Source organism: Gouania willdenowi, chromosome 18 (assembly GCF_900634775.1).
Source record: "Gouania willdenowi chromosome 18, fGouWil2.1, whole genome shotgun sequence".
NCBI classification, from domain to species: Eukaryota; Metazoa; Chordata; class Actinopteri; order Blenniiformes; family Gobiesocidae; genus Gouania; species Gouania willdenowi.
Genome location: NC_041061.1, coordinates 2,366,405 through 2,389,520, shown reverse-complemented (window position 1 = coordinate 2,389,520; position 23,116 = coordinate 2,366,405). Strand labels below are relative to the sequence as shown.

The window sequence follows — 23,116 nt, the reverse complement described above, 5'->3', positions numbered from 1 at the left end:
TTGTGGTCCCAGTTGTGATAAAAGTTGGCCATTCCTGGTGCAAAATGTCTGAGTAATTGGTGAAATCTCTCGTTTTTTGTCTGAAGGAGAACAGGGAGAGGGATGCGAAGGAGGTGGCTCATCGCCAGCGGGTTCAAGATCAGGAGGAACAGAAGAGACACTCGTGGGCAGGAGGTGAAAAGGTTGGAGATCCTGCATTGCACAGAATTCAAAGTTCATTAACTTCCCATTTCTTGATTTACATTTTTGTGTCTCCCTCTCACAGTTGGGCAGAGCATTTGGTTCACGCTGCAGCAGCGAGTCCAACATGTCAGCCGCCGGTTGCCAACACGACGAGCTGCTGGTGGAGCTCCTCTCACCTACTCCTCGCCCCCGCTCTCCCCGCCCCCTATCGCCCCGCCCCCAATCACCCCGCCCGCGCTCGCCCTTGTACTCCACCAACACTCTCCTGGGTCGTTCGGGAAGCCTCCGGCGTTCAAGAAACTCTCCCTGTAGCTCGCCGTCTGCTGTGGCTGAACGCGAACTGGGAAGCTTCCTAGAGATGGCATTAGCGGAACAAGAAGTGGCACAGCAAAGTAAAAGAGCGACAGCCTTACCTGAGCATGGATTTAAGAGTTTAGGAGGTTCCTTTACAATGTTAAACCAAACTGGACTCTCAGTATCACCTCTCAACAGGAGTCCAAAGGACACAAACCATGCAACCGTCACTAACCTCAGGCCTCAAGTCAACGAACCGGCAAAGAGCACCACAGTCGACCCTACCTCTGATGCAAACCAGCAATCTGACAACTCCACTGAAGGCTTTTGCCCCCAGCCGACTCCCTTAAAGCAATCTTCTCTGAGCACAGAAGCCATAAACAAAGCTGATGATGAATGGATGGCCTGCAGCGACGAAGACTTTAGTGTTAGCGCGGGAAAAATTACAGTGGTTTTGGAGAAATGTAGTCTTGTGACTGAGCTGAAGGTTTTTGACAAGGCTGTCTCTCCGATGAACCAGGAAGTTGGCAAAGATTTATCACAGAGTGAGGACAACCTTCAAGTCCTGAAGCTACCAAATAGTCTTCAACAGTTAAGAGACGCAGAAAAATCAGTTATGCAAAGTTCACCTTCATTGAAAGAGGAAGATGAGGACAAAGTGGTGGTGTGGTGCGTGACGGGTGTGTGCGAGGCCAATGTTCTACACACACCAACTGAAGAGAATAAGAGTAGCAGCAACAGCCAGAAAGCTTCTTCCTCTCGCATGCCTTTAGAGCATCAACAAGACAATGAGGAACCAGTGCCTTTGCCCATTAGCAGCCAACCAGTGCCTGCCCCCCGCTGCTCAGATGGAAGTCTTCCTATTTCATCCCCTGGATGCCCAGCAGAGGCAAATAGTGCAGAAGACGAAAACATTGTCACAGAGAAACTGAAGCAGAACCATGTAGCAACCATGTCAGAACAATCAGCAGGTGTAACGAGTGACAATAAGGCACTGTCATGTCAAATGGTGGACGTCTCACCGTCCTCCAAACCTTCCACCAAAAACCAGCCAACATCCAAAGTTCAAACCACAGTGAGAAAACCAACAGCTCCAAACACTTCCACCTCATCTGGTAAAACCAAGCCCGTTCGCACACTCATCAAATCCGAGAACCCGGACATGAGACGGGTCCTGCCCATCTCCAGAACAAGCCGAAGTGACCCGACTCAAGTCAAACGTCCCGAAAAACCTCCCAGCAATATCCGTGGGTTAGCGAGCAGCACAGTGCCCTTCAGCCGAAGCACCTCCAACCTCCACGCTAGCACCGTCCAGCGTGGTGGAAGGCCTGCTGCCACAACTTCGTCCCAAAGAAGCAGCTCCCACGATACTCTGAACCCCAAGGGTCGAAAAGATGACAAGGGCTCTCCAGGATCCACTCAAGAGCAAAACCAAAATATGCAAAAGAAGCCACTGATTAGGAAGACTTTGAAAGCCAAACTGCAGCCGGAGGAGAAGATGTGTCTCTCCACACTAAGGGCGCTCAAAGGAGCAGGAGCCAGCGTCAGCGCTCCTGTCACACCTTCACACAAAGCCTCCACCTCGTCTGCATCACCTCTTCCAGGATTTGCACGAAACACAGCATCTTCCTCCTTCAGACAAACCCCGCCCACTCATACACCTTCTCCCCCACGCTCTCTTTCACCGCACCCCAGCTCAGAGGTCACCCCCAAGGCCGCTTCGTCTGCCAACTCTAGAGCTTTCACCCGAACCAGGTCGCAAAGGGTCACTGGCACTTCCAGGCTGTCCGTAGTCCTCAACACGCCTTCACCACTGAGAGGCTCTCAAAGCATCAGGTCTTCCCCTCGCTCGTCACTCCAAGACTCACTGGCTCCCCCTAAAGGTCAACAAAGGAGCAACAGCAGCAATGTTTCAAAGGATTCAGTCAAGCCAGCAAGGCCAACCTGGAGATAACAGGAAGTTCCTTTAGCCTAACAAAGAGCTTGACAAGTGTTTGCATGGAGGCCAGCAAGAGGTCAAAATGACATTTCCTACCATAAAGAGTTCAGCCTTTGGTTGTACAACAAGTAGAAGAATTCCTGCTACAGAGAAAATTGTCCTTCTAAGGTTCTTATTCAAGAGGTTTCATCATGATTTGACATTTGATCAGTTTTTATGAGCCTAGTCAGAGTTGCTTGTGCTAATCCTAGTGGTATTGGAAGGACATGGTTCCATTGTGGAGTTATTAAGGTATTTTGCAAACGGAACGGGACAAGAACTAAAATCCAGAGACCAAAATGTAGTTTGTGCCGGGGTTTCAAACTAATTTTACCTCAAGGGACCACACAAAGTTTAATTTGATCGAAAAAGAGCCAGAGCCTTAAAATAATGGTCTATAGATAAATATAACTCAGTATTTATGTATTTGTTTTAGTGCAGAGAAGTATTGATACATTATCAAGATAATGACATTTATTAAACTCTTCTTTTACAACATAAACAACAAATATATAGCCAACCTCATAGATCAGTATGTCAAAGGTAACAAAATAATTGAATCCCAAAAGGATGAAATTGACACTCTGAAATATGATCTTAACTTTATCAAAAACAATTGTGTTGTTGACAAATGGTTGTGACTTAAACGTCTGAAAAGTTTCACGCATTGCATTGTAGGATTTGGGGTCTGTTAGAAGGCAGAAACCGCACCGAAGAAGTGTTTTTACTTCATTCTTACTGTGATTTTTTGTGTTTTTTCACCATACAAAGAAGGCAGTAATTGACTTGACTCCATTTGTGTTCTCATTTATTTATCATGTTCCCCGGGATATGTAAGAGCTCTTAATTTCGGCCGTAATTGGGTGTTGTCAATCAACAGCTGGATCCGGTGGCAAGACAATGGAAAGAAAGCCAGAGAAGAACCTCTGTCTCACGTCAAGCCCCACAACTCTCTGCTGGGACTTCCTTCAAACTTTCCCATTGAACCAGTCGAGAGGTTACCTCCATGCAGCCCATCAGATCAAGGCTTTGCATGCCTAGTTGGACAGAACCTAGACCAGACCCAACATCTACTCCACCTAGTTTGGTTGTTGCCTGGGCTCTGGCTGAGGTCGTATGCAGGTCCCAAACAGATTCCCTTCGATAGAGGTACTGCCCCTACAACAGCACTCCATACACCCCCTCCCCACCTGAAGAACAACCAGAATCATATTAAACAATTGAAGATATCTCAATGACTCCGCCCATGACACATTAGCGTTGCCGCATCATTTGGTCACCATCAGTGACTGTCCACTGGACACAAATGCTTTCCAGGTGACATGAGTCTGAAAAAGGCTGATAAAGGCTTATCAAATCTAAACTGTAAAGAAAACTTGATCTATAAATATTATAAATATAATAAATAAATATTATAAATATCTATACTATAAATATCTATAGAAATTCAAGCTCCACTGTAGTAGAGGAAGTCTTGGTGTGTTTGGAACCATTAGAAACCCATAAGATTATTTTCAACCACTCTCCTCGCTCAACAGTTTGAACCGAACTGACCTGAACGAGCTGCGACATGTGAATCAAGATCACATTTATGTTAATCGCGTAATTATTGAAACGTAATAGAATCGTTTGTGTATGGAGTTGGGAAGAGGAAGTGATGTAACAACAAGGAGATGTTCAATGTGTCTCGGATTCAAATCAAGAGCTCTTACTCTGAAAGTGCCATCTCTGTTAATGTGAGGCTGTGTGAACGAGTATTTATGTGTATGTGTGTAATTAAATACTAATTAAAGTTTTATTTTCCTTCACTGTCCTCGTTACAAACTGGACTTCTTTAGTTTGTTACCTCACTGAAGTTATCAAAACCAAGCCTGATTTTGATTTGTTGCCATTTTATTAGTTTTAAACTTGAAACGAGATGCAGGATTACGTTCCAGACAGACCATAAGTTCACTTGTTTTGTTTGCACATTAGAGTTTAGTATTATGAAAATGACTGGCTTCAGAGAGGAAAAAGACTGCACACCCAACAGGAAGGGAGGGAGACGAGAGGACGGATACGTTTATTCAAAGAATGAATCTACAAGTCAGAGGTGAGGGAAATAAGTAAAATAAATTGGAATAAAGTTTGCACACTTTATTTTTTACCAGAAAGTATGTTGAGATACATTTATTTTTTAAGACATTATTAATGTTTTTACATTATCTGTTTTAATGATCTATTTTTAACTGTTAATACAATTATTAAATTATATCCATGTGTATATTATACTGTACATTTATACAGATAGTTGTGTTGTGTTTTAAAATATCAATTGTAGTCAGAGTTTAAAAAGCTATGGGATGATCACCCTGTGGCTGGCTGCCTCTGGGGAGGGTGTAGAGTGAATGACCGAAACACCCTATGATCCGGAGGAACACTACTGGTGATGCATCCTAGGCCCTTGCTTTCCCTTGTTTGGTCAGTGTTTGTTTGGTGGATTAAGAAAAAAGGCCAAAGCCAGCTTGGAACCGCTTTTGTTCCGTGAGTACCTCAAGATGGCCGCATCTACAAACACATCTACTCATGGTGGAGATGCTGCTCCTCACCTGCCGTCAGAGAAAGACGTTTTGCTACTGAACGCCAACGAAGAAATTACCAAACTACGGGAAGAGATTTGTCACCTTTCTAACAAGCTAAAAAGGAAATATGATTTACTCACCAAGTATACGGGCACGGTTGTACAGCAGTCAATAGCGCTGTCATCCTTCCTCCATAATATTCCATGTGACAACAACACGATTCCCTGGAAGAATCCGGGTTCAGGACTGTCCTATTCCACGCCTCGGCTGCCATCGTGGGCTGAGGTTGTTGTCTGTGAACATAGACAACAAAATAACACAGAAAATGACGTCCCTCCTCCTCCGCTCATCTCCACAATTGTTTTGAAGCTCTCTCATATGAAAACGGGGAAAAAACTCAGTCCAATTAAGCTGCCCCAAACAACCGCCAGGAAAACGCCCCCACCACCGCCTGGATTAAATTCCCACCGGCCAAAAACCTCCTCTGTAACCTGTCGAAACCTCCTCAAAGCTGCAGTCCAGAGGCATGCTCCCGCAGCATCACTTCAATGCCAGCTGATGCCAGAGGATCAGCCACAGACATCAGCGACCCCTGCGCAGTTAGAAGCAGAGCCCAACTGGAACCGGTAACAGAGACTTTCCCACAGCTTTCTGCAATATTCATTTCTGGCCCTCTTCCGACATTAAATGGGGTATAGAATGATTTAGTCGCCTAATACAGCAGCACAACTTCTTACAATCCTGCTGCAAACTCCATAATTTCACATTTATTGATAACTTCAACCTATTTTGGAAACGTGCTAATCCATTAAAAAAAGACAGTGTCCACCCTAATTTACATGGAGCATAAATGCTAAAATTAAATCTACAGTCTGTGATTCACAACTCCACAAGCGCATTACGAGCTGAGAATAAACCGGCAGTTACAACAAACACTCCCATAGATAAGTCCTTTACTCAAAGCACAGAGCACATATACCCCATAAACATTGTACTGAGCAGTACAGAGCAACATGCAATACAAACTAAAGCCCACAATAGAGGAGTTAACCATAATGCTCTCATTAAAATTAAAACTACAGGGGCGGTGTGTAGCTCAGTGGGTTGAGCTCCCACCCCATGTACGGAGGCTGTCCTCACCTGCAGCCGGCCCAGGTTCGATTCCCAGCCTGGGACCCCCTCCTGCGTGTCATTCCCTGCTCTCTCTAACCCCCTTCCTGTCAAACAACTGTCATATAAAGGCCACTAGAGCCAAAAAAATCCTTTAAAAAAAAAAAATTAAAACTACAAACAGAACACAAAACAATGAAAAAAACTAATTAATGTGAACTATTAAATATCAGATCACTTTCGACTAAGTCTCTTTTAATGAGTGATCTTATAACTGACCATCAACTAGGTTTATTATGCCTCACTGAGACTGGGCTCAAAAATGAAGATTTTATTGCTCTTAATGACGTCAGCCCTCCCAATTATGGTAATCACCATATTCCCCATGAGAGCGGCAGCAGTTTTTCACTCAAGCTTATCTGTTACCCCAAAAACCCAACTTAACCAAAATTAATTCGAAATCCTCTCCCTTGAAATTTGTAATCCCACGGAGGAACACGGACTAGTTCACAGATGGCTTAATCTGAGTCCTTGCTTTGGTCGATCTGCCATGGAGCTTTGTTGTGTCCCAGGTCTTCTGATGAGCAGCAAGGCATCTGATGATCTGAGTGATATCATCCCAGATGCTTGCTGAGGAGGTCTGAGGCAACCGTCACGCTTTAAGTAGTGCCTCCTCTAAGCGTTGGCTAATAGGGAGCCGATCTGGGCTGTTGGTTGATTGAAGGGTGTGGCTGGCTTGACATCCGCGGCCTGCCTGAACTAACGCTATGTTCAATGAGGTGATGGATCCAATCAAATAAGTGCCGGTGTTCCACCAAATTCTGACCATCAACATCTGTGACCACTGGTGGCGCTGTTGCTACTGGGCTGCTTGAACTCACTCACACAAACCAGAGAAATAGAAAGGGCGGAGGTCAACTCTGAGGTCAAGCACAGGTTTAGTGGTGTAAAATAGTGTAAATATGTGATGTTTTATGGTTTTATGGCTGGAGCAGGATTATTATCCTTCCTGCAGGCGATCCTCTCTCCTCCCTCTGATTGGCTCGTATCACAGTCATAATGTTAGAAAACAGCAACTTTGGACCTGTTGCTCTCAGCTTTGGCTCCGCCCCACTTCCTTGTGTCCCAGCTTCTTGTCTGTGGTTAGTTAGTGGAGCAGGTGTGTAGTTTGGAACTGTTGTGTTTACACACTCAGAGACCAACAGCATTTTCTCAGCTGCTCTCAATGCTGCTGTTGCCCTTTGTTGCCTCGTTGCCTTACTTCACCTGCTGCGTTAGAGCTCACCTGTCCATTCAGCATCAGTGACACCACCTGACAGGTATGTTTATCCTGTTCCTCCTTTACCATTAGCTACGCTAAGCTAAGCTAAGCTAAGCTAGTGATTCCTGCAGTCAGGGGCTGTTCTAGTGATTTGGAGGCCCCAGACCAGGGTGTCCAACTCATTTTAGTTCAGGGGCCAAATACGGACCAGTTTGATCTCAGGAGGGCCACAGATTTTGAGAAAAGGGAACTAGAGCCAGAAAAGGTTTGAGAACCACTGACCTAAATAACCAGTTTAACTGGGAAACGTACGTCAATAATCTGTGTTCCCGTTTACAGCAAAGGTTGTATTTTTTACTCAGACTAAGAGTGTTTGGTGTCAATCTAAAGATGATGTTTTTGTTTCATCAGCTGTTTCAGAAAGCATCATTGGTTCCAGAATGACAGCGTGGTACGGTAAACTTTGTGTCCAGTTGAGGTGAAAATGAAGTGGTCTGGTGCAGACAAGCCTTGAAGGTTGTAGGAAGGACTAAAAACTCTTCCCTACAGTCCATGTATGAACAGTGTGTTGTCACATTTAATCTGAGCCGTCTCATATCTTCTACCCTGAGGATGAACTCCTTCTGTCTGGTAGACGATACAGAACCTGAAGTGGAAACTCAACCGCTAGAAAAACTCCTTTGTTTTGACCTCAATCAGGGTTTTCAATGGTGCCTCATAATAACATAGCAAGACTGTGTAATAATGCCATGGTGATATCTTATCTTTTTATTCCTTTCTGTATTTTATTCTTATTTATTGTCTGTAGGTCCTGTGTAAAATGGATGATGAGTCAGCAGTTTATTTATCAGCTTGGAGTCCAAAAGTCATTTTCCTACGAGGACACCACAGTGTATCGTATGGTTTCTTTAATTGTTTCCATGGTAATGTTATAGTCAATGATTTTTGATCAGACAGTTGATGATTGACTACTAATATGTGTTTGAACTCTTTATTATGTAACTCAGGTAGCGCTGTCTGTCTCTGACTCATATTATTGGCTCATCATCTCGTGACGTGGAGATGGATCAGGACACGGTGAAGGAACAACATGAGATCCAGACTGAAGCTCAGAGGTGTGTGTGTGTGTGTGTGTGTGTGTGTGTGTGTGTGTGTGTGTGTGTGTGTGTGTGTGTGTGTGTGTGTGTGTGTGTGTGTGTGTGTGTGTGTGTGTGTGTGTGTGTGTGCTTTCCTCTTGCTTTAACTACTCCTGCATTTTCCAACTGATTTCAACAAGTTTGGTGTCAAACTGTTAAAATAATTTAATTTATGCTGTGTTTTAAATAATTTGTAACTGTTCAACTTTTTTCAACTTTTTCATTTTCACATCCACATTTTAAACCTTCAACTTAGAACTTCAGCTGTTCATCCATTCTTTAACTCATTTAACCTTTAACATGTTCAGTTAGGCCTGGGCCGATAACACATTTTGCTGGACGATATATTGTCCCACAAATTATTGCTGATAAATTATATTATTGTTGAATTTTTTTAGACCAAATTAACCACTAATGTAATGATAACATATCATAATAATGCAGGACATCTTTTCAAATACAATCAACTTGTATTTCTCATTAGTAATTTTTACCATTGTAATTGTAATGTCAAGAACTTTTAAATATTTTAAACAAATAAAACAAACAATTAAAATAAAATGGACTCAGTCTCTGTTAGAAAAAAATGCACTTTATTAAATATCACAAACAAAAACAATAAAATAAACCCTGTCTCTGTTAAGAAAACAACAAAAGAAACGCCTCAAATGTAAAACCACACAAAACCAAAGCAATAAATAAAATTATTTATCAAATGTCTCTCATAAAACTAAATTACACTTACAATAAATAATAAACATTGAGGCACAGATGTATATAATATAGTTGTACATTCCTTAACAGGTAACACTTCTAATCCAGTTAGAACCTTTGTAAACAACAATGCTAGTGGCCCCGCCTCCTCCTGTTTCATTCTGTTGTGTTTTCATTCAGTGTTAAACCAAACAGAATAGTTTCTAGTTTACTCTGTTCATTCTGCTATAGAACAAACATGCAGGTGCTGAGGGTGAACCCACTTATCATCCAGCCTGTTTGGAGGTGAAAGATGAGGAAAACCAAATACTTAGACTTAGCTTAGTTGCTAGCTGCGCTCACCATCCCCGCTTCTGCTTCTGCTCACACTGCTTACGTCTCCTCCACTGGTGGACATCGCTAGTAAGAGGCTGTGCTGCACCACAGGCCGCTGGGTGTAGCCGGCGTAGCAATACTAAGCTATGTAGTAGGTCCAGAGTTGCAGCATCTACTGGACTAGAATTGTATGATTTACCTAAATCTAAGATTACCTGGTGGTGGAATACTATTATAGAGTAATTACGCTGCAGGTTCACTGAGAAATTATTAGAACTGACTGAGTTATCCGTGTTTAACACCCGTTGCTAACACTAGCCTCAGCAGCCGACAGGCGCGCCGCCAAATACGCATGAATATAGCAATATACCGAGGTCGGCAAACCTATCGAGTTCATTTTATTTACCGTCCGGTTAATTGACTAAATTATCAATTATCGGCCCAGGCCTATTCACTTTCAGCTAAAACCTTTAACACAGTTCAACTTTTTTCAATTTTTTCAATCGATTTAAACTTTTCCAAACAAGTACTTTTTTAAAACTTTTTCAAATAACTTCAACTATTTTCAAATTTTTCAACCCATTTCAACTTTTTCAAACAATTTCAACTTTTCTCTTTTACTTTTTCAACCTTTTTCAACTTTTTCAACCAATTTAAACTTTTTTCCACTTTTTCAACCCAATTCAACTTTTTCGAACTTTTCTCACCTTTATCAACCAATTTTAACTTCTTTCAACTTTTTTCAAACAATTTCAACCAAATTGAACTTTTTCAAACAATTTCAACTTTTTAAAAACTTTTTCAACTTTTTAAAAACTTTTTAAAAACTTTTTCAACTTTTTAAAAACTTTTTCAAATTTTTAAAACTTCTAACCATTTTCAACCTTAATGCTAATGTTAAGCTATTGCTAGAATAATGTTTAGCTAATACTAGGTCAATGTCAATGCCAGGTTATTGGGATTGCCAGGAAATTGCTAATGCTAACGTAAGGCTAATGCTAAGCTGCATGCATTGCTCTCTCATAATGATTGCACTTCTGGTGGTGTTGACCTTTGACAGCATGTGCAGACAAGTTAAAAAAAAACAAAACAAAAACAAATCAGCTCTTTGAAATGGTTTAGTACAATTTAAAATATTAAATAAAATTTAAAAAAAGCGTTGCTGGTGTGTGACCGGAGGTTAGTAGCATTTAGCGTTAGCATCACAGTTAGTAGCATTTAGCGTTAGCATCACAGTGTGTGGCACTAACTCTCAACCAGTCAGTGTTCTGTTAAACTTCAGAGCTTTGACATCTTTTATCTTCTCTAATATGTGTTTGAACTCTTTATTATGTAACTCAGGTAGCGCTGTCTGTCTCTGACTCATATTATTGGCTCATCATCTCGTGACGTGGAGATGGATCAGGACACGGTGAAGGAACAACATGAGATCCAGACTGAAGCTCAGAGGTGTGTGTGTGTGTGCGTGTGTGTATGTGTGCGTGCGTGCGTTTTCCTGTGTTAAAGATTTTGTGACAGTCAAAATCTAGGAGACTGAGTTAGCTTCCTAATCATTTATTTAGCACAGTTTTAATAAAATATATTAACCTTACAGTAGCATTTGTAAAATTTTGTTTACAATATTTTGTGGGAAAAAGTGAAATTTCCATGACCAATAAATTAAAGTTTAGAATAGTATTTTGTTGTTTTGTCATTAATAGTAATTTATATGAAAGTAAGATCTACTGAAGTTGAATTAAATTAAATAGAATTACTACACACACACACACACACACACACACACACACACACACACACACACACACCGTCATCTCTTCCATTAGCTCATTATCCAGTTTTCTTTTCCATAGATAAATATTCTCTGCCCTGAAATCATGACATTGTTCTCAAACAAAGAAGAGAAGCTAACGTTAGCTAGTTACGCTGCTCTGTCTTTGCTAACAGTGATTAGCATGTGTGCTAACTCCAGCTGCTGTTTAATGAGGCTCTCCTTTGACACAGTTAAAATATAGCAATAAACTTTTGTCTTGTACAGTTTGTATAAAACTTTGTCACTTTTTGGCACAAAATATTTATAGACAGAGTTTATAAGTTTACTTTTATTCTGTCATCGTCTCACTCACCTCACAGCTGCTCTTTGCAGGCGCGTGCATGTGAGCGTGCACCAGCATCAAATGTGCTGCAGTTTGTACATTTACCACCCAAACATTGATCATTTAAAATCATTCTTGTGGGTGTGTTTTTCAAATGTTGTTTTATAGATGTTCAGAGGTGAGACCACGTCAGAGCTCAGCACTCACACCTCTGTACATTAGTGTTACACTCTCAGTCTGTGTGTGTTCAAGGAAGCAGCTCCCAACTGCTGGACCTGGACCTGGACCTGGACCTGGACCTGGACCTGAACCTGGACCTGGACCTGGACCTGGACCTGGACCTGAACCTGGACCTGAACCTGGACCTGGACCTGGACCTGGACCTGGACCCAGCTGTGAGTCCTTTGGAAGTAATGAGTCCATGGACAAACTCATTGACTTCAAAGGAGGTCCATCTACTGACCCATGGTAAGTCAACATAAAGGAGGTTATGTGTTGTCTTCCTGATGGTCCAGGTTCTTCTCACTCCACACTGATAAAACATCAGTAAACATGACTCAGCACTTTGTTTGTTATTTGAAGTGGTGTTGATGTAAATCTCAGCAAACAGTGGAAATTGATGAAAGAAAGAAAGTGAGTGATGTCCAGGTCATTTGAAACACCAGCATTAAAAGATCTATGCTGACAAAGGTCAAAGAGAAAAGGCTTTGTAGGAATGTCTCCAGTGTGTAGGTGAGTCTTTGACAGCGTGTGATCTTCAGATTTGTGAAGGATTGAAGCCAAATAAAGCCTCAGTCCAACAGACTTGTTCTCCTGTTCAGTGGAAACATGCTGAGATGTTCCACACGTGAGCTGAGCTCCAAAGGCTGCTCCACACTCACTGCACTGTGGCTCTGCAGGACAGCACCCACTGTTACTGATGTTCACATGATGTTAGCATGTTAGCAGAGCTTCCTGTGCTTTCCTCCAGCTGCTCCTCAGCATGTCTGATTGTCTGTGTCTTCTCCACAGCAGCTTGGAGGGTGTGGATGGTTCCTCTGGAGCTGAGCCTGACTCCATCTTTACGGTGTGTACGTCTACAAAGACACTAAACCTGTGTCAGCCTGTGATCAAAGCACAGTGTACTTCTACACACACACACACACACACACACACACACGCACACACACACACACTCTCCTTCACGTGTGTATGTGTGTAGTTAAATACTAATTAAAGGTTTATTTTCCTTCACTGTCCTCTTTAATAACTGAACTCCTTTAGTTTTTTTACGTCACTGAAATGATCAGAACCAACGCTGATTGTGATTGGCTGCTGCAGGTGATCCAAAACTCTGTCGTCAATGCAGTGGTTACTTACTCGTTACCATGGTGATGAATTTAGCAACTTAGCTTATTTTTCAAGACATTATTAATGTTTTCACATGATCTGTTTTGTTTTAATGATCTATTATTAACTGTTAATATAATTAATAAATTATATCCATGTGTATATTTCATATTTATACAGATAATTTTGTTGTGATTTAAAATATTAACTGTTGTCACAGTTTAAAAAACTTTCATTTCTTTAGATTTTCATATATTTTTACATTTATTTTTCAGTGGTTTCATGAGAAAGCTTCATATTCTGTGTCTTTAAAGAACATACGTGTTGTTGTTGCTGTTTGTGTTCATGTTTAGTTTGAATTCAGGTCAAATGTCACGTTATCCACACTTTTCTCTGTTGTTTATTGGGCGGTCGATTAAATCTGAGCTTCTTTTCACAACATTTGTCAAGTTTTTAGAAAATAATCTGAAGAAAACACAATTTAAAAAATTTCCATTTCGTGGCAACAAAAGTTAAAAGGTAAACATTTCAAATAACTCTTGTGTTCCTCACATCATTAGTTCTTTTATTTTGAAAGTGTGTGTGGTTGGTGGAAGCCGGCCCACAACTTTGGCCCCCTGGGACCAACAGTGACGTAAGAAGCCCCCATAAACATGACAAAGCATCATTCTCAGCCAATAGGAACATTCAAATGTAATAGCCAGGTTTCAACCCATAGAGCACATGTGTCAAACTCAAGGCCTGGGGCCCAAATCTGGCCTTTTGGAGCATCCAATTTGGCCCTCAGGATGAAGTCAAAATTACAGAAAACATGAATCATTGTTAAAAAATACCAAATAATTCAGTTGTAGATATCTCAGACCTTCCAATTACATACATTTAATGAATATTCAGAATATTTACCAGAGAATTTTGTGATTTTTTTTTTTGTTTTATTATTTATGTTTTTTTTTTATCTGAGCAGAAAGCAGCAGCACCAGGAGAAGTTCCCTGTGACGTCTGCACTGGAACCAAAGTGAAGGCCCTGAAGTCCTGCCTGGACTGTGTGATCTCCTACTGTGAGACTCACCTGGAGCCTCATCTGACAGCATCACGTCTGAGAAGACATCAGCTGGTGGAGCCTGTGGAGAACCTGGAAACCAGGATGTGTCCAAAACACAGTGAACCTCTGGAGCTGTTCTGTCAGAGTGATCAGACATGTGTCTGCTTGATGTGTTCTGTTTTGGAGCACAAGAGTCACCAGTTAGTTCCTCTGAGAGAAGAGTGTGAAGAAAAGAAGGTGGAGCTGGAGAAGACAGATGCTGACCTTCAGCAGATGATCCAGAAGAGACAAGAGAAGCTGGAGGAGATCAGAGAGTCAGTGAGGATCAGGAAGGATGCTGCAGACAGAGGGAAAGCTGAAGGTGTGGAGATGTTCACTGCTCTGATGGAGCTTGTTCAGAGAGGCCTGAAGGAGCTGATGGAGACGATGGAGGAGAAACAGGAAGCAGAAGAGAAAGAGGCTGAAGGTTTGATCAAAGAGCTGGAGGAGGAAATCTCTGAGCTGATGAAGAGAAGCTCTGAGGTGGAGCAGCTCTCCCGCTCTGAAGACCACCTCCACCTCCTCCAACACTTCTGCTCCCTGAAAGCTCCTCCAGCCACCAAGGCCTGGACAGAGGTCATGGTCCGTCCATCATCATATGAGGAGACTGTGCTGAGAGCTGTGGCTCAGCTGGAGGACACACTCAGTGACAAGATGATGAAGATGAAGATGAAGATGATGCAGCAGTTTGCAGTAGATGTGACTCTTGATCCTCTTACAGCTCATCCTAACCTCGTCCTGTCTGATGATGGAAAACAAGTTTATTGCAGTGATGAGAAGAAGAAACTTCCAGACAACAAAGAGAGATTTTCTCCTTGTGTCTGTGTTTTAGGGAAACAGAGTTTCAGTTCAGGCAGATTTTATTTTGAGGTTCAGGTTAAAGGAAAAACTGACTGGAATTTAGGAGTGGTTAAAGAATCTATCAACAGGAAGGGAAACATCACTGAGACTCCTGAGGATGGTTACTGGACTGTGATACTCAGAGATGGAAATGTGTATACAGCATGTGATGATCATCTAGTCATTCTTCATCTGAAGTGTGTTCCTGAGAAGGTGGGTGTGTTTGTGGACTATGAGGAGGGTGTGGTCTCCTTTTATGATGTAGATGCTGCAGCTCTGATCTACTCCTTCACTCACTGCTGCTTCACTCACAAACTACATCCATTCTTTAGTCCCTGTAATAACGATGGTGGTAAAAACTCATCACCTCTGATCATCTGTCCTGTCAATCAAAGTGAATGATCAGTGTCATGATGAAGTCTCACCAACAATAGATTCAATGGTTCTCTGCAACCATTCACTTCTCCAGGTTGGTTACACACTCCATCCAACCTAACATGTATGTTTCTCAACAGTGGGAGGAAACATTTTATTAAAGAAGCTTCACATTTGGTGTTTGGATTGTGATGAAATATGTTTGAAAAAGTGATTTTTTTATTTAAATACCACAAACTTGTTAAATTGTACAAACATGTAAGTTGTTTAATGATTAGTTTAAAGGTGTTAGTGGATGGTAAAATAGGAACATGATTATTTTATATGAAATGTAATGAAAACAAAACAATTGCAGAAATGTATCAAAATAAAGTGTTTTTTAAGTCACTGCTACTCTTACTTATTATCTTAACCTTTAATTAAAGTAAAACTGTGAAGTTTTGGTGTTTAAGATATTGACATTTATTCAACCATCCTTTTACAACACATAAAATAATAATTAGTAATTAGATAAATACTCAGTGTAATTATCATTTAATAAAAATCAAATCTAAAACAATAACTAATTTTAATAAAATAACTACATTTTTCACATTGTGCCTCAGATCATTTACACATTTTTACCTTTTTTACTTCATTTACTTCAAGCTGTTGGAGATGCAGCTGAAACCCATTTAATTCATTTTTCATTTGTACATTTATGTCTGACTTACACTTTTTATATTTTTCCACTGTTATTTTGTATTTGTTTCATTTGGACTGTGATATTATTTGATGTACATGGGGAATCTATGTTGGTTTGCATTTTCATGAAAGGAATAAATACATTTATGTTGACATTTACTTTGGTTTTTTACCGTCTGCTCTTGTTTAATCGTGTTACTGTAACAAGTGAATTTACCATCAATAAAGATCTATTCTATTCTATTCTATTGTATTCTATTGTATTTCTTTAACCAGCTCAGAAAGATGAACAACAGAATGTTATTTCCAACATAAACATTGTGTTGTATCCTAGGCTCACTGAAACAGAGCGCCCCCTGTGGTCAAACATGAAACTTATGTGTCGTAAAGGAATGTCATGTTGTAGCTGCTGCTCTTACAGTTTGCCCCCTGGTGGTCAAATAAAGCCATTGCAGTTGATTTCATCACTTCCTCATATCTAAGATTAGTCCTTAGATTTTTTAGACACATTAGCGTTGCAGCAACAATTGGTCAATGAATGTCCACTGGACATTTATGTTAATCATGTTACTATAGAAACGTAATAGAATCGTTGCAGTTTTTCTCTCATTTTGTGTGTTTTTGTCAAATGTCAGCACAGTTTTCCCACGTATTTATCTAATGATTGCAGTCATTTTTAATCACAAATTGTTGAAAAATAAAACTTTCTTTTACTTCACATATTTTTATAGAGCAGAATAATGTTTTGTGTGTCTTTATTGTCATTTTATGTGTTTTTACATCTGATTTTGTGCGTTTTTTGTTTTTGTCATTTGTTTTTTGGATATTGTCTGTAACGTCCATTATTTTACGTATATTTATGGGCAGAATTATGTTAAAATTACTTGTTTTCCCGCCTTAGGGGCCTTATTTGGCCCCTGAACTAAAATGAGTTTGACACCCCTGTCATAGAGGGTAGTCACTATTATATTTTTACAACAAAATACACCAATATTTTGACTAAAATGTCAATCAAAAACAATACTTCAGACCAAATACTTTAGTTTTCAGCAGAAAAATAATGGATGTTGAGGATGTGGCAGACGTCTACATAATTGGAATTATGATAACGGGTATTCTGCTGATTGGAGCTGGCAGTTTTCTTATTTATCGCAAAGATTGAATAACGTTGGCAGCTGTTTTTGGAAGGCTGCCCATCATGACTGATGAATTGTGCAGGTCTCTTAATTAGTGCTGTCAACAGATTAAAAATATTATGCGATTAGTTAATTATACTCTGTGATTAATTAATCTAACTAGTACAGTGCCTGTCGGAAGTATGTATTCATATACTGAGAGGAGCTTAAGTAGAGTTGTTAATTATGGTCAAATTAAGTATGTGTTTGAAGGTTGGTTGTACAAAGAGGTGTACATACTCTGTACTCTGTGTTATAAAGGGGTTTATGTGTGGGTGCAAAGTAAAATAGTGTGTGTGATTTCCCTGGATTAATTCTATGGGACATGCACATAGAATTAATGTTTGTTTTTTTTACTCATTTTTATTATTTTTTTGTTTGGTGTATTTTTCTGTAATGTATGTTTTTTTGAGTCATTTTGTGTATTTTTGTATATTTCTGTTGTCTTTTTGTATAATTACTGTTTTTTGTTGCCATTGTAGTGTGATTCTGGAGTCATTTTGTGGAATTTTGTGTCTTTTTCTGTAATTTTGTGCATTTCTGTTGTCATTTGTATAAATAATTAGTTTAGTGTATTTTGAGTCATTATCATAATTTTGTTGTCGTTTGGTGTGTTTTTGTGTAATATATGTTTTTTGGAGTCATTTTGGAGCCTTTTTGTATATTTTTGTGCATTTCTGTTGTTGTTTTGTGTACTTCCTGTATAAATATTGTTTAGTTTTTTTTTGTTTTTTTTTTATGTCATTTGTGCATTTTTGGAGTCATTTTGTATCTTTTTTTAGTGTAGTTTTTTGCATTTCTGTTGCACCCCCTCACACTCTGAGGTCAAAAGATGAATAGGTTTCACTTGCCATGCCATCCAGAAGTGAAATAACATTAAAATAAACATTTGGAAATGACCAAATTACTCCAAAATAACAGATGCACTAACTCTGGGTATTTAAAAGCCGTTGACAAAGTTTCAGGTCGAACACGCACCACGTCGGGGAGATATTCGCTCCACACGCACACACACAGACCTTTTTTGCTTTTATAGACTGTTTTTTGGCGCTTCTATGTACTAAGGAGTTTTTTTTCCTAAGTCCACACTGTGCCCTCTCACTAAAAGAGCGAGAGGGCACAGTTTGGGACCTGCCTTTTTCCCCTCTTCTTACCCCCTTTTTTTTCATTTTTCATCTAAGACATACCTGCCTTGCTGCCTTGCGACCCACAGTACTTCCACTCCTGTACTCACATGTTATATGTTCTTGTATTTTCATGTTTTCTTGGACAGGATGATGTGTATTAAAGCATTTAACGTGTGATATTAAAGGTTTATAGTCCTTTTCAATAAAGAATTGATCTCAGCAAGATGCTTATGTGAAACCTTAGATTAGGCAAGAGGCCCTTTTCAAGCAGTAACTCCCAAGAGTAATCTCACAAGAATTTGCGGGTGTTATAATAAAGATGGGATGCAGACTTTCTGTCTGCATGGACCCTCTTCAGTATAAATTGTGAGGCACCCTATTTTGACATTAACGGGAGGTGTAAGTGTTTTGGGGCAATAACAATGTTAACTCAGTTGTTAGTGATAATTCAGAGACATGGAAAACCTTGAATGATTCCAGATGTTCTACTTGTTTTTCCCAAATCTGTGTATTACTGAGCTGTTTTCTTATATGGTGATGAGCTAATGTTAAAGGTGGGAGGACATACCTCTGAAACATATATACCATTACAGCCTCTGACCAGCTCAGAGTTTTGCAAAGATCCAGCCAGCATGCTCTCAACAGGTTTCATTTATGTTCCTTGTTCAGGACATTGATTGTATTTAATAAACTGCATATTATTTAGAAGTCATTGGTCCAAAGACTTTTTCCGACATTACCTTTTTTGTCATCACCATCCACACCACAAGAAACACCAGGATGTTACTGAAACTGAATTTCCTCTCTGGGATGAATAAAGTATTCAGAATCTGATTCTGAAATATATACATTAAATAAAATAGGATGCTTGTTTTTGTTTAGCCTGCATTCTCCTCTATTAGCTGTACCTTTTCAGTCATTCTTAATTCATTTACTTGACTTTACTTCTTGTTTTCATTCATGTTTTAACTCTTGTCTTTGTATTACCCAAGTATTCCTGCTCATGTCTCCACCTCCCAGTGATGTCAGTGTGTTTGGGTTGTGAGTGATTAGATTAGCTCCCTCGTGTTTCCACTCAGGTGTGGCTCATTCTCAATTACGCCTCCCTCACTGATTAACCATTACAAATTATAATCAAGACTTGTGTGGAGGGGTGGGGGACTTGGAGGAAGGCTTAAATACAGTAAGGAAACCATACAACTCTGACCCAGAAAGAAAAATAATAATAATTTTGCCATCAAAAGCCTGGTCTCAGTGTTGTTTTTGTAGTTTTATAGAAGGAAACCAATGTTGAGGTGTCACTAAAGCAAAAAAAAAAAAAAAAAAATGCTTCAAAGTCTAATAGATTTTTTCAGAAAAAAAAAAAATTGTGTGAAACTTGCCTCTATTCAACTGCTGATTACAGAAGAACAAACAATTATTTTTTTTTTTTCTGATTAATTAGAAACTTTAATCTTTCAGAATCTAGTGTCAAAATTCAGATTGTCATCGTACAAAATATTCTGTGGGTCTTTAAAAATCAGTCAAAATGCTCTAAAACGGCTGGCATTGAATGAGTTAAAAAGCAAAAGTATCAACAGTCACCAAATGAAGTTTATGTTGCGACGCAGTATAGCTGCAAAGCAAACAAATCAAACACATAATTAAAATAAATAGAGATATATTGAAAGTGACAGTAACCAGTTCCTCTGTTATCCATACTGGGAAATAGAATGAGGTATAATTTTAGCCTGCTGAATGTTTTTCCCAGCTCATATTATTCAAAACTAAATGTGCGTGTCTCTTATCAATAGTCATTATACACGTGCACACATACGGACGCATTCATGTGTAGATAACTTACAATTGCTAGAGTGATCTTTTAGAAACCGTAGCTCGGGTTTGTGGGTGCAGAAGTTAACATGAACTGTTATGCTAACCAAAACTAGCATCTGCTAAATAATAATGATGTTAGCTAGCTCCCCATTATATTAATGTCTCCACTTACCGATCTTTTTTAGGTTTCAGGTGCCGAACAAAGTTTGGCGTTGTGTGGTCTTTGCCAGTTATTTTGGAACAGCATGCTGTGCATACGGCTACTCTTGTTTTATTCATCTTGTGTGTGTGTGTGTGTGTGTGCCCCCCACCTCCACTATGCACCTGTGAAGAGGGAAATCTTCTACTCTTCCACTCCCTCACAGTCACCAAAACATGGTACCCTTTGATTTTTAACTGCCTGTTATTTTTGACTTTTAAAAAAAAGTATCAAATTCGGTACCCATCAATTCTCATATGATCGGATCGCTGATCGGCCAAAAAATAAAGCCTAGTTGGAAGTCAAGTCTTCCTGAGTCAATAGGTTCAAGTCCGACTTAAGTCACGAGTCATTTGTTTTCAAGTCTAAGTTGAGTTGGAAGTCCTTTATGATTTTGTTGAGTCTAAAGTCATCACATTTTTGAATCAAGTCCAAGTAAAGTAGGTGGAGTCCACACCTCTGCCCTAAATGTAGAGAAACAAGTTCTGTCAGACTGTGTCATGGTTGTGTGTTATGTTGTTTATGTCTGATCTATGATTCTTAGTTTTGGTGTTCTGATCATTTTAATGAAAATGTTTCTATTTGTTGTTTATATCAGAATCAGAATCAGAATCAACTTTATTGACCTAGAGTGTATGAATACACGCGAGGAATTTGTTTTGGTGACCTGTGCTCTCTCAGATAGTGTAACATTAAATAATAACAATCAACTAGAATAAAGAAAAATAAATAAAAAAAAAAAGTATAAACAAAAATATAAGAGTAGTTAGACTAATATGTGCAAACTAAATAAAAATAACAAGATAATAATAATAATAATAATAATAATAATAATAATAATAATAATAATAATAATAATAATAATAATAATACCGAAATAAAATAAAAATACAATAATAATAATAAGATAATAGTGCAGTAGTGCAGGTGAACATTTAAATGAAAATATTATGTCATGAACATTCACAGTGACAGGTTAATCCAGGGTTGTTATGTTTAGTTCCAGGTTATTTCACAGTAACAGAAACAGGTCTGTTTTCATGTTTTTTTTTTATTTTTAAGCTGCATAATTTTCTATTCTAGTCAGATATTTATTTTCTCAGGTGATCATTCAGGAATACGTTTAATCCTCTTCCCTTCATTCTCTGTGTTAGCTGTGCTGTTTAGTGCTTCCTGTTAACAAACCTCATGATAATCACTGGTGTGATGAAGTCATTTCTTTGGTAGAGCAGGTGACATGCCTCCATGTTGCTGAGATCAGTTCAATCCCCATGAATGGGAGGAAGGCAGTTACCTGTTGCTCCGTTAATCTGACATCTTGTTCCCCAGGCTTCCAAATGTTGTCAGCGGTTACCGCCTGAGCGTAGGCCCAGGGTTTGATACACAGCCCTGTTACAATGGCATCGTTCATATGGGTGTACTGCTCCACCTCCACCAGACGACGGTATTTCTCTGCGTTTTGGATACGTAGAACTTTCACCTTCTCCACCAGCTCCAGGATAGCTTTCTACTGCAATATGGCAGCAGATGTTTCCTCCTTCAAAAAGGAGCAAACACTTCTGTTTGCTCAGTGCTTTTTCCAGCCCAGAGCTGCAGTTCTGTTCTAAGGTGACCAAAAGTCCTCTTTTCACATCCTGTCTTTCTAACATTGCATGTTGCAAACACTAGAATGTCATGAACACAGCCTGACTCACTGTAGAGATGTAACACATATAAAATCTATGAAATGTAGTTACTGATTTCTATGTCCACTATAGTATCTGTGTGTTGTGTTTAAATAGATTTCCATAGATGCTCATTACCCACAACATTAGTATTGGGGACCTGGGTCAACCATTCTGACCCAATGGAACATGAGATGAGTAGTGAGGGATTTCAAACACAGTATGCTGCGTTCCACTTGTTCTAGGAAGTCATGGTTCTGAGTTCCGAGTGGGAAATTTTGACTGGAACTCCCCATGAGTTTTTTTTCAAGCTGTTTCTGTCACGCCCTCCACCTCTGCTGCCACATAAGGTCAGTATTTCCCTGTCTTCCTTTGTCCCCCTCTTCTCTGTTTTCCTCCAGGTGGGCGTGCGGAGTTGATTCCAGAAGCTGCTGGGCTGGTACGAGGTGATCATCTGATTAACTTCACCTGTGTGGAGAGTGTCCTGATCTGCTTCCATTCACTTCACTCTCTATATTTACCTGGCCTGTGACCACCATTTGAGGCTGGACCGTAGTACTTTCTCAGTCACTTTCTAAGCGTTTTGTGTGTTTCTGTTCTGATTCCTGATAATAAAGGCTAATCCCATTCATTCTCCTCTGTTTCAGTTCTGTGGCCGCCCCTGTTCAGCTCCTCCTGCAATCCTCCCGACCAGCTTCCTCCAGCCTCCGACATCTCGTCTTGCCTCCTGGAATATTCTAAGTTCCCCTCTTGAGAATCTCTGCCGCCAACCCAAACAGATCACCATCCCAGCTTCCACCACACACCTCTACAGCCTGTTCTCCACTCTGCTCCTGTCCTCCTGCTCTGGACTAAGTTAAGCCTCCCTGCTCTTTCAGCCTTAGTTTAGTCTAGGTTTTCCCCATTGGTTCTTGAGTTTGAGTCAGTGTTAGTAATTATCAGTTCTGTCCAGCAGTGGTAGATTTTTGTGAGTATCCTGTTTTTTTTTTTCTTCTTCCTCCTTTCAGGACATTTCTTATTTTAAAAATGAATCTTTTAAATCTATTTCCTGAGCCTCAGACCTGCGCCCCATAACAGTTTAATCCAATAAGTAACTTTTAGTGAAGTTTATCAGCCAATCACAGACATGTACCGCACGTTTGGACTCCTAAGCCCGCCCACAGGCTGCTTCCACACCAGTGA

At 39.9% G+C, this 23,116-nt stretch overlaps 2 protein-coding genes across 4 annotated transcripts in view; both read left to right on the top strand.

Moving 5' to 3' along the window:
- The window catches only part of LOC114480675 (FH2 domain-containing protein 1-like), a 29,615-nt gene extending 26,283 nt beyond the window's left edge, over positions 1-3,332 (top strand). For all 3 annotated transcript variants that reach the window (XM_028475049.1, XM_028475050.1, XM_028475052.1), the window contains 2 exons: positions 87-182; positions 266-3,332. In XM_028475049.1, the coding sequence (XP_028330850.1) occupies positions 87-182; positions 266-2,431 (2,262 nt within the window). In that variant the 3' untranslated portion in view covers positions 2,432-3,332. The remainder of the gene's footprint in view (positions 1-86; positions 183-265) is intronic.
- A 7,616-nt stretch (positions 3,333-10,948) lies between these two features.
- On the top strand, positions 10,949-15,401 carry LOC114480775 (E3 ubiquitin-protein ligase TRIM21-like). The gene is made up of 2 exons (XM_028475193.1): positions 10,949-10,963; positions 13,936-15,401. The coding sequence occupies exons 1-2, from the start codon at positions 10,949-10,951 to the stop codon at positions 15,295-15,297; spliced, it is 1,377 nt and encodes a 458-aa protein (XP_028330994.1). The 3' UTR covers positions 15,298-15,401.
- The last annotated feature ends 7,715 nt before the right edge of the window (positions 15,402-23,116 follow it).